At 40.2% G+C, this 11,570-nt stretch overlaps 3 protein-coding genes across 5 annotated transcripts in view; 2 read left to right on the top strand and 1 right to left on the bottom strand.

The window, feature by feature from the left end:
- LOC137971005 (vacuolar fusion protein CCZ1 homolog) overlaps positions 1–4,460 on the top strand; it is a 39,891-nt gene extending 35,431 nt beyond the window's left edge. Inside the window, exons 14-18 of one of the 3 annotated variants that reach the window (XM_068817697.1) lie at positions 138–171; positions 584–692; positions 1,554–1,697; positions 2,101–2,228; positions 3,328–4,458. In XM_068817697.1, the coding sequence (XP_068673798.1) occupies positions 138–171; positions 584–692; positions 1,554–1,697; positions 2,101–2,228; positions 3,328–3,383 (471 nt within the window). In that variant the 3' untranslated portion in view covers positions 3,384–4,458. Of the gene's footprint in view, positions 1–137; positions 172–583; positions 693–1,553; positions 1,698–2,100; positions 2,229–3,327 lie in introns of all 3 variants that reach the window. The other 2 variants (XM_068817696.1, XM_068817695.1) reach the window with 2 other exon arrangements.
- A 1,479-nt stretch (positions 4,461–5,939) lies between these two features.
- Positions 5,940–11,570, bottom strand: part of LOC137971006 (protoheme IX farnesyltransferase, mitochondrial-like) — a 17,375-nt gene continuing 11,744 nt past the window's right edge. Inside the window, exons 7-8 of the mRNA XM_068817698.1 lie at positions 10,570–10,800; positions 5,940–6,838 (exon numbers count right to left, since the gene is read on the bottom strand). Of these exons, the coding sequence (XP_068673799.1) occupies positions 6,522–6,838; positions 10,570–10,800 (548 nt within the window). The 3' untranslated portion in view covers positions 5,940–6,521. The remainder of the gene's footprint in view (positions 6,839–10,569; positions 10,801–11,570) is intronic.
- Positions 10,815–11,570, top strand: part of LOC137971003 (uncharacterized) — a 2,985-nt gene continuing 2,229 nt past the window's right edge. The window contains exon 1 of the mRNA XM_068817694.1: positions 10,815–11,570. This exon is cut by the window's right edge and continues 2,229 nt beyond it. The gene's annotated coding sequence lies outside the window, so the exon portion shown is untranslated.

An 11,570-nucleotide genomic window follows, 5' to 3' on the forward strand; every position in this document is an offset into this window, starting at 1 on the left:
CAGACGTTGAAGTCACCGGGGATCGAACCGGGGACCTCTCGCTCCGAAAGCCGCGCACTAGGCATCTGAGCCACGACTGCTCCTTATGTTTGGAAATGCTTGAGGTATGCTTTTGTTTCCTTTTCGTCTCTTGCCAGGCACTTGAAGCCACAATATGCTTAATGATCTCTGGTAAGTGACATTGTATGATTGAGAGATCCACATGGGGTTTATCTGAAATCATTTCACTATTACGCCATCATAACCTTACCATATTTGGTCAAGGGAACACTCAAAATATGTGAAGGTAATACACTGGATAAAAACTGTAATAAAATGGAGTTTTAGCAGTTGTCTCGAGATTGAACCGACGCCTGTAAAAGCAACTAACGTGGTTCATTACAAGCTCTTCAGTCCGATAACTATGAAGGTTAATGGCGATGGGTGGCAAGATAGAAGAAGACAGTTATAATCATCAGAACATGTAGCGTAGCAGTGGACCGATAAAAACAAAAATAAATATCGATGCAAACACTTCCATGTTCACTTTCCTTTCTCCCATCTTGTGACAATCTAAGTATTCGTTTTCTTGTTTGTTTTTCAGACCCATACCCAAGTCTAGATTTATATAAAAAGATTGATAACTTTATCGGACCTCAACTAACAACACTGGCTAATGTTATTGGTGAGCAAAGTGCAAAGAAGCAACAAACGTACGTACAACACATAAAGTTTGCTCGTGCGACCAGCCAGTGTATGTTTTTCGGGATTTTCGTCTTAAACAGGGTATCGAATTTATCATTTTTTGTCTTAATCAGCGTATCGATTTATCAATTTTTGTCTTAAACTGGATATCTTTTCTCGGACGATAAACAGCAAAATTTTTACAAGCCCTTGTTAATTAATATTGACTTCCGTGGACTTTGGCATTGGTACCAGGCACATAAAATGTCTTAAACAGGGTATCAAAAATCGGAATTCTGTCTCAAACAGGGTAGGAAAATCTGCGATATTTGTCATAAACAGAGTCAGGGTATGAGGGGCCGCGCCACACCTCCCCACCCAGGGATATATCGAGTTTCCCCCCCTACCGGGGAAATGGCCTCATTCCTGAGCAAATGCTTAGACGTAAGACAAGAAAACTGCCCGTAATATGGTTTCAGTTCTTACAACCATCTTTAACGATTCTCTGAACTCTGGAAAGGTTTTACGGGATTGGAAACAGGTCAATTTTACAACAGAATTCTAGAAGGGAGATTGAGTCATGATACGGCAAATTACCGCCTTATCTTACTATCATACATTGACTCGAAAGAGATAAGTGGAGCATACTGTTACAGAAAAATAATTTTAATTTTAATGAACATCTAAAAACTACGTATAGTTTCTAAACACGTCTGCAGCCATCTGAAGCGTAACGATATACTCTATGATAAACAACACGAATTCACATCTGCGTAGTAACCAAAAAACTGACATCGCACTGTTGGATTTCGCTAAAGGCTTTGACAAGGCGATTATTAAGTGTATTAAGGAACCTCACTTGTATTTAATTTCCTTATGTTTTTCTTTAGCACAGACCAGCAGTACCGTTATCTATACTTCAATCACATGAATCTCGCACAGAAGTCTTCAGTTCACTCCAGGAAATCGTCGCTGCCATGTGTTGCACCCGAAATCATGCGGCTAATGGGAGACATAAGCGCGGATTTCGCAAGGTAATTTACTTGTTGAAAGAAAGAAATTGGAAGACGCAGCGAGTCTGTATTTGCTTGTTTTTCTTTTGTATGTTTATCGTTTCTGTTTTTATCGCAACTTTTTCGTGGGTTCCATTCCATTTCGTTTGGGGTGAATTTGTCGGCTCTTTGGGCACTCTGGGTTAACCCCTATCATCGAAAGCTAGTATGTGTTTCGGTTCCATGGGAACACAAGTTCTGTGAGTGAATAGGAAGAGGTCTTCAGTCAACCTAGTGATGATGTGAAAAGTGTGGTTTCCTTTTTCGTGTCCAGTTTGATCCGCTTTCATTTGATATCATTATTTTGACGTCTGTCCAATTTGTAGAGACGTTGTGCTCGGCTATGTAGTCTGTAGCGTTTAATAACGAAAAGAATGATTTACAGTTTCCAGGAAGACGGTGAAACATTTGTAAAGACCATGTTCGATTGCTGGATTGTCGGAAGGAAATCAGATCAACGAGAACTGTTTGTCATCTTAAACCAAAAAAATGCCAATCTCATAGAAATCGATGGTAAGTTTCTGTCAATGGTACATTAAATGACGTTTTTCCTATCCAGGAGTCGAACTGTTTGAATCAACTTTGACAAAAGAGGTCGCTAGATTTCAAAAAGGCCTCGAGTGTTGACCCGCTAGTAGGTGTGAGATAAGCTTAAGAGGAATACAATAGTTCAGAAAAAATAATAATTTGGTATTGCTGTGTGACATTACTGGAAATATAGAAATGTCAGAACTAATTATAATGTTTCGAGAAGGCCAGATTGAGAGAAAGAAGTAATGCGGTGGAGAACCTTAACACGTAATTCATTTCTTTGTGAAATGAAACGTAGGACTTGCGTTACTGTGCGATTTCAAAAAAACGGAAAATACGAACTGTACAATGATAGTAAAAATTTGTTTCCCGTCAGCTAGTTTTACTGTTAAGCGTGAATTTCGCCGAATTTCGCACGGCAACTTCAACTTCGGGACTTTTCAAGTTATGACTATGCAAGTGCGCAGGATTTTGCATTACGCTCGTTGATTCATTGAAATTGCGATAAGTTCATGTCTACTTTGTATTTGTTGTGAGTGGCAATTTAATTTCTGGTTTCAGTATCGTTAGCAACACTGCACGTATTGCAATACAATGCCTAGAAAGGAGTTTAACTCCAAATTTTGTTTTCATCAAGTAGTGTAAAAAAGCCTACACCTGATGCAGAACTTGCCTCAAAAGTGTCATTTTGAAAACCCTGAAATTTCACGCAGTCGGACCCAATCCTTCATTTATCAGTTTTTTGATCCGGAGTTGGGCACGCTAACCATGAGGCCACCGCGCCTCCCACATGTGTCGGAGTATCCATTCCAGTCCCCTGCTGAAGCAGCAACGCGAGGTTTGTTTGTACCCATGCGCAACCTAGCTCCGACAAATCGCTTAGTTAATAGGCCATTTCCGAATTAATGTCTGCCTTATCTTGAAAGTTTAAGTGCGAAGTTTTTGTGATGGTAATTAGTTCTACTTTACATCTGAATGAAAACTAATTTTCATAACAAAAACTTCGCACTTAGACTCGCTTTCAAGAGGAGGCAGACATGAACTCGGAAATGGCCTATTTCTTTGGTCTTCAATTTTTCAGAAGAAGTGAAGAGACTGGGCATCACACAGTTCAACAACATTTTCTTCTTGGACTAATTCAAAACAAGACTTCTGAGGATAACGTACGTCTACAGTGAAAAACTATGACCTTACCCAACAATGACGTCCAGAAGAACAAGAAGGACAATAATTAATAAAGCTTGTTAATATTTGCGCTTGCCACCGCTGTGAGGAAACAGGTGCTTGTTGAATGTACAGGACATGGCCGTTTTGAAGAGATGGCCAAGAACCAACTTTGAGCAACAAGTAGAGAAAGATTTGACTCATAAACTCCAATCAGAGGATGAGTCAAATAACTAAAAAACATGACTAAGATGGAAGATGTCCAGAGAAATACTTTTTTAAAAGGCTGAAAGGAAAGGGATTGTGTTAATTAAGCGGTGTGAGAATACCTTTCGTTTATGATATATTGACAATGACAAACGAGTTGGAGACCACCTCTTATTTGTCAGTTGTCTCGGTTTTCTGTTTTATTTCCGGGGTGAAAACCCCACTATTGTCAACTACCTGGTGATGGCTTTGATAGTAACAGGAGAGAGCGGGGCTGAGCAATTCCCTCGGTCAACGTATATTGCCCTCGGCCGAGACCCCAGAGAGGGCTCTTTGAAAATTACAGCAAAAAACCCTAACATAATCGACCTTATGTCCAATCGGATATTCTCATTTCCTTAACTGCATTAAAGGACAGACACAATAACTTCACTATAAAATGTTCTGCCTTTTTTGTTGTGGAAAAGAAATAAAAACAATCGTGAAATACTTGTGAAATGTTCGTGGCTAGTCTGACGCGGCGTTTCGTCTCCGCCAAGAGACTGTTCAGAGACCCTTATGATTTCATAGACAAACTCGTTGAGCATCACGTTTTAAGTCCCGGCGTTCGCGAATTCTTAATGTTGACATCCTGGCCTTCTATCGCAGAACAAATAAATTCCGCAATTGCCGTTTTCGTTCATCTTAATTATGGCAAAACCATCGGCGACAGTGGATTTTCTATTTTCTTGTTCTTACTCATTTTGTTGTCATCTGTGATTTACTCTTAAACAAACGCACGGAAAAAGGGAATCTTTTTACATTGAAAGCTATATGTCCATTAAAAAACGAGCAACCTTTTTATGTGTGTTAATTCTCACGTGTCGGATTTGAAGGAAGAGACAACTCTTGACAACAAAACCACACTCGTTTATTGAATGAAAACTCCCAACCAAGTGAAAACGAGCCTCCTCCGCTTATAAGCACATGGCTAACTAATTTATGCAAATACAGAACAATATGTAATATATTGTAAACCTTCCAGCATAAAGTTCACACATGTTCTACATCACCTTTTGCCAAAAATGACAGAAACTTGATCGTTACAGTATCTCACTTCTTGCCTGTTGTCTGCAGATATTAATAAACTTTCCATTACAGAGAGCAAGTTAGGGCCTGTTTACATGGAAGGAGGGTGCCCCGGCTAACCGAGTTACCCGGCTATCCTTTTGCCATGTGAACGGTTCTTGCCGGGTTACACCGGCTAACCGAGGTGAGAAGACCGCGCAAATACGGCGTTGTTATCACTTACCAGTGACATCTGCCGAACGGAATGACAGCGAATCTGAAAAGATCGATGCAATAAACACTGAAAAGCGGCTGCTAGCGGAACAAGTGAAAATTAAACTTACCGCCAAAACATTTCTTTTGTCCGTCATCTTATTCGTTGTGCTTATTGGCCACTCAAAAGATAGCACACTGGACGCAGGCTATGTTTTAACCGTCCTAACCAGGTCTAACTCGGCCAGCAGGGGCACGCTCTCCCCATTCCCCAGGATGGCAATTTCCCGCCGCCATGTTTTCGTGGTATTCTCAACTCGGGTAGCCGAGGTAACCCGGCACGAACCGTTTACATGGCAAAAAGTACCCACTCACTGTTTGATAAGAGTAGGGGACGTAGTCCCCGGTGTTGTGGTCTAACCTAAGCTGGACGGGGGCATCTTTCACTTCCATAAAATTAATTGTAAACTGCGTAACAAGCAGTCTGGCTAAAGTCCCCCACAAAAATATTGTAAAATTAGTCCTGAAAAGCCCCGTGGGGAGAGACTGATAGCAAATCATTGTATGAATCATTGAATTGTATAGCCCGCCTAAAGGGGTGCCGCGGGCAAGTAGACAGGGTCCCCCGGGAAGGCGGGTTACCCTGTCTAGCACGTAAACGGTTCAATGCGTTTTCTAAACAAACGTATGAGAAGTTGGCTCTCCCAGGGTAGCTCGGTTAGCCTCCCTCCAAGTAAACAGGCCCCAACAACAAGATAATTTTCGTGCTTTTATGACAAGTTGAGGTTTGCCGTTCGCCCTCGGCCTATTTTGAATTGTACTCCACTATTATATTAACTTTCGCGTAAACGCGACGCTAAGACAAGTATATAAAATCGCAATGTGCCCTCGCACAGTTAACGATTAATTTCACGCGTATTTTCAAAGTTTTCACAACGCGGCCATGGCACTTTGAAAGTACAAGTGAATTTAATCCTTAACTGCACGAGGGCACATTGTTGTTATGTGTTTATCACATAAAGGTAAAATTATAGAGAGAAGCACGTTCAATGGCGCGACAAATGACAATCAAATATGAAGACTTTATTCTTCAAATTACTTCAAACAAGTTTCAGTTCAATTCAACAAATTGTTGCTGTCAACAGAAATAGCGCTGGAAATGTATTTTACTGTACCTGTGGACGAAAACTCAGAGTGAATGCGTGAACTTTGCGTTGTAAATGCCTCAATGTGATGTCTGTGCCTATATTGCCATTGGTGATACAATACTTTAGGTTTTGAAGCTTCCCTTGTAGCATTTTCATGCTATACGACATCAGCCGCGGATCCAGGGAAGGTGGAATGGGTGAATTTTCCCCCCCCCCCCCCCCCCGTTCCTTTTTCTGAGCCCCCCTTCTTGCACAGACCTCAAACACCTCAACCAGGCTTTGGTTCTATTACATTATTACAAAAATTCACCCCCCATTTCAAAATCCTGGATCCGCGCCTGGACGTAACGAACGCCACTCTGGTGTCTCAAACATTTGCTCTCCAGAGACATCTTTAAGATGTTGAAAACTGAGCCACCCTGTTCAAAATCGCTTTACTACCAAGAGTCAAATCTGCGTCATAAAAATTCTCTTTAAAAAGCCACAATCCCGCTTGTTATGTTGCTTGCAAAATTCCCTCTTCTCGTTCAGTTCTTTGCTTCTTATGAAGAAGAATCATAAGCATAAGAATCGGAAGGTACAGCAGGCTGAATCGAAACAGTTTTCGTGCAGATCCTGAGTCTGAGTCTTTGTAAAATCGATAGCCAAGGTAAGTCTGCCATACATTTAACGGCAAAGAGTCTAAAGCCAGCCACCATGTTGTCACTCCACAAACTGGTAAGAGTGTAGTTAGACCAAGCAGTGCCAAGCAGTGTCTCAACGTAACACGACGGCATAGTGGGGCATTTGTAACACACATCATCCGATACCCAGCTGCATTGTATGCAATAAAAATACCACGAGTTATTACAATAATAATAAATATATGAGCGGTTTTCAGTTGAGTGTCGTACAACAAATACCAAAGTAATTACTTCGACCAATCCCAGCTGGAGCAAACGGCGCATTCAATGTAGAAATACTTATTAAATGTGTCGATGTATTTAGTTTTTACAACTAATTGGGGGGACAACAGAATAAGAAAAATATATAAATGAAAGGTCAAAATAATATATACAACTGTTAAATATATCTATATCAAATGAAAATGTGCAAAATAAGACAATAGACATTAATCAGAAGTCTCTAAGAATTGCGGAGGTTACAGCAACAATCGTTGTTGTTTAAAAATGACGTTAGGTCTATTTTTTAAATGTTCTTTTTAAAAGATTCAGTGTTCAACGAGTACTTCAATTTAAGCTAATCCCATTTTTACAATGACTGCAAAAATTCTCGCGCGCTCATTGGCTAATTTTTAAGCGGAGAGACACAGAAATTTATAATTTATGCGATAATGACGCGATATTGCTCGCGTCAGATGGAAATTTCTCGCATTTTTGTCTCGCTTTCTTCTCGTGTTTTGTTTTTGGGAAGCACCATTTAAAAGTCGCATGACCCCCCATCAGCTTACCAATTTTTTTTACCTGCCCCCCCCCCCCCCCCCACCCCCTTTGGCCTCCTATCATTGGCATCTTCCTCATCTGAACAACTCAGTCCAAGGATAATCCTCATATTACTTATATTTTCCCTCCCTACTTTCCTCCGCCTTTTCTTCTGCTCTTTTTCCTTTTAAATTCCAGCACTACAAGATGCTGAAGATAATCCACCACAAACTTTTATTTGACAATAAACTTATCTGCAAATAGAGCAACGCAGATGAAAGAGGCTCATTCCAAAATGCGCAATAATCGCGAAAGCGACGAGTTGTTTAAGAAAAGGTTTACAGCTGAACGATCCAGGCAGTTTGACATCCTACAAGCAAAAGAAGCTTCCTTTCTAAGTGCGGATGGCTGTTCAGAAAGGGCGAGTGAGTTGTCCAAGCCAGGGTGCCAGTCAAAGCGCAGTGATGGAAGAAAACTGAACTTGTCCATCAAAGAGCACAGTTGAATGATGGAAAAGTTGAATGTCAAGTTGAAAGATGTGAAGGAACACGATTCCACACTCTTTCAGTTCAATGGGCTTGCTTTAAAGCAGGGCGAAGAATTTGCCCACACTTTCAATGTAAAACAGATCAAATGTATAGAAGCTAAGTTGACAAAGGTCACCCAGGACATGGAAGAACTAGAAAATATAGAGGGAACTTATGACAGCATATTCAAGGGCATACTCAAATAGCACATCAACAAAAGGAGAAGGGAAAACGAAAACCGCAGAAAGTCAAATGAAAGAAAGAGGAAGCAGACTGAAAACAATGTCCAACGAGTTTATGGAATCTGTGTTGGAAACCCGCTAGGAAATGATCTTTCCCAATGCCTCTTAGGCTGTACCCTCCTGGGCTGGCCGTCTCGGAAAAGTGTATTAAAGTTGAGGATGATGCCATGTCGTTATTTAGACGAGATGGGCCATACATCGCACAGCTCTTGGAAGACAATTATTTCATCAACGCTGCAAGAAGCAGAATCACCACCAACCTTCACCTTCATGTACCCTGAAGAGTACACTCTGACTGAAAGCATTGCTGAAAATGACTTCCACAGCAGGACAAGCTGCGAAGAAGAACTCGACGAGAGTGAAGATGAAGATGAGTGCCAGTAAAAGTTGCATTAGAAAATGTTCAGTGTTAGTTTAAAGTTCTCTTTAGTGGCTACAAAATAATATTTTTCGTCGTCAAACGTTATTTTAAAGCAGAAGGAAACTTTGTACTAAATTTTATCCTGCCTGCTATGTATGTTCTATAGCAATCTTTTTAATATTAACACATTATGCCATTTCAAAGTTTTACAAAAATGTTTCACGTGCCCCCCCCCCCCCCTCTTTTTTCTTATTTTTTTGGGATGCCCCCCTCCCTCGAATGCTTTTTTTTGGCATGCACGGTACCTTAGTTTAAGGGTGCGTTCGATTCAACGTATTCCGGAATAGGAATACATGGAATATAAGTTAGAAATCCTTCGTTTTTTACGGAGATTCACGTTAAAATCGTCAAACATTCGTTAAAATGCTATTTTAAACATATTTTTATTATCCTTGCTGCTTCGAAACGCGCCAAACATTCCGTTTTAATTATCACGCCACGTATTCTTATTCCCGAATAGGGTCAATCGAACGCGCCCTAAGTGTAATAAGAAAGATGGTAAGCTAGTTGCTTGGCAATCTGCAAAGGGACAACGAGAATAGATCACAGAGTCAAAGACAGGAATGGAATCTCGAGTTCATAAGAGGCAGCTGAAATTCAGGCTGTCCTTTGAAGATGTATTAAAAAGGCTTTCTTCTGACAATACAAACCTACCTACCTACCTACCTACCTATCTATCTACATCAATGGCGTAGAAGGCATAAAATGTCATATACCAACCGTGGGTGAATGAAAGAAGTGATTCTCGCACTTAGCTCGATATTACGATGCCGGGGCAGTGTGCTACCAACTGAGCTATGAAAGCTGCTCATTATTTTGCAACTGCATAAGTTGTTCAATTAATACAGTAAACACCCGCATGTAAGTTAGGTTAAATAGATTCTTATAAAAATGGTACCTGGTATTTACAGTAGTTTTAGGCTATGTAGGTTCTTAAATTGGTTCTTGTTTCCGCAAAAGATATTAAGACGGAATCCACCAGAAGTTCGAGTAACAAGTGGACAAAAACCTAGTACCAAGATTATCAACATCGTATTGCAAACGTCTGTACTACTGTTTTAAATATCTTCTAAAAAAATCATTTCTAGAAACACCATATGTCAAAAACTAATGTTGAACTTCGTAAGAAACACTTGAAAGTGCTGGTGAAATGAAACTGATGACGAAATTCTACCTGTGTTTGTACAATTTCTCTGACCTTTGAAATTTAATTTTTCTCGTTCCCATGGGAAATTGTTTTCGGTGTTATTTCAGGCAAATATTTATATCTTTAGCTTTAACCCTTTCAGCCCCGTGGGGTTCCCCATTGACGAGTAAAATCGTCTGGCGTTAGACAGAGTAAAATCTACAAGTGGCACTATTGGGAGTGAAAGGATTAAGAAAATGTAAAAAGGAGTGTAAAATACTTAGTATTATTCTGCTACCAGACGTTTGTCCACTAAAAACTGAAATTGCTCGATTTTCTATCGTATTTTGTCTTTAACTTTATTATTATGGTATGACTGATTTCCTCTGATGAGGACACTGATACCTTTATATTTCATAACCAAGTAAGAGATTGTGCAGTTTAAAGTGCAATTTGTTCCAGTCTCCTCAAATTTCAAGGTCATTTTCTAAAATAAGAACCTGTCTAGGTTTTTAGGCTAACCTGGTTCTTATGTAAGGGTGGTCTAAAATGAAATTTTTAGCCGAACAGGTTCGTAAAATCTAGGTTCTACTATGCGGGTGTTTACTGCAATTATTGAAATGATCATTCTAACAAAGAACGCACACACTACTAGCAAAGAGCAGGGCATGGAGTTCTCAGTGTTGTGGTCTGTCCTCTGCGGTATATCATGTTTGGGAGGGTAAATACTTGGAGATATTAGCTACACCAAGCTACTTACACTAAAAAATATATGATGATGACAATGAACGTCAAAAGAATACTTACCTCTTGAATAATCAGCCCTCAAATTCCAGCTGAGAGCGTTAAAATGAGGAAACTGCCAAGAATAAAGAATCCCAGCTAGAATAAGTCCTCCTGCATCCAAGCCACCAGTACAAGCTGCCCAACCCATCAAGGGAGGCAGTGCTCCAACTACTGACCCCACCCATGTGTTTAGAATACTAATCCTCTTCAGGGGAGTGTAGACAGATGTATAGAGGAAAAGAGTGCTTAGACCTGAAAAAAAAAAGCATTGTACAGTAACTTTTACATTAATTTTTATGTTAAGCAGCCATGTTACTGGCTGTGTACTAATAAACTACCTAAAAAACTTCTGCCATTCAGCTGACTGCAAGAAGAGGTGTATTTTAGTGGTCATAGCTGACCAACAATAATATTATTGTCGGTGCTTCATATAATTATTTTTCTGGTACAGGGTTGTATATAAGAGCCGGCAGCCGGCGAAGTTCGCCGGCTTCTCTGTCAGGTTTCGCCGGCTACTTTCATTGTTTGAAGAGTCAAGACATGTACAGGAGATGATGTTTATGAGGTCTAAACTACTTGGGCTCAATACGAATAAAAATTTGCAGTGCTTATCTTTTCTGAAAACACATAAAAGACTTCTGACTCAAGGGCAGTTTAAAAACGTTATGTTTGAGACTTTCGTTTTGAAAAAATCTTGCTGCGGTGGCGGGAAAGTAGGAACAATATGATTTGTTGTCCGCCATATTGGATTTCGATATCTTTAAACAGCCCTCGATTGTACCTTACAGGGAGGAAAAATCACTCAAGGACGTTTTAGTCCGCGCAAAACTTCCTTTAATCACGCCGCAATCATAAAAAAACTTGTACACAAAGAAGCACTTTCAAAAGGTTTGTTCTCAAACCAGAAGGAAATTTACATATGATGTTCTGCTAGCAACACGCTCAGCCTGCGTTCACGCATCTCTTACCACAACTCAACTGAGGAACAAAACTAGCCCTTGATCATTCACTAACCGCTCCTT

Source organism: Montipora foliosa, chromosome 9, assembly GCF_036669935.1.
Source record: "Montipora foliosa isolate CH-2021 chromosome 9, ASM3666993v2, whole genome shotgun sequence".
In the NCBI taxonomy this organism is placed as follows: Eukaryota; Metazoa; Cnidaria; class Anthozoa; order Scleractinia; family Acroporidae; genus Montipora; species Montipora foliosa.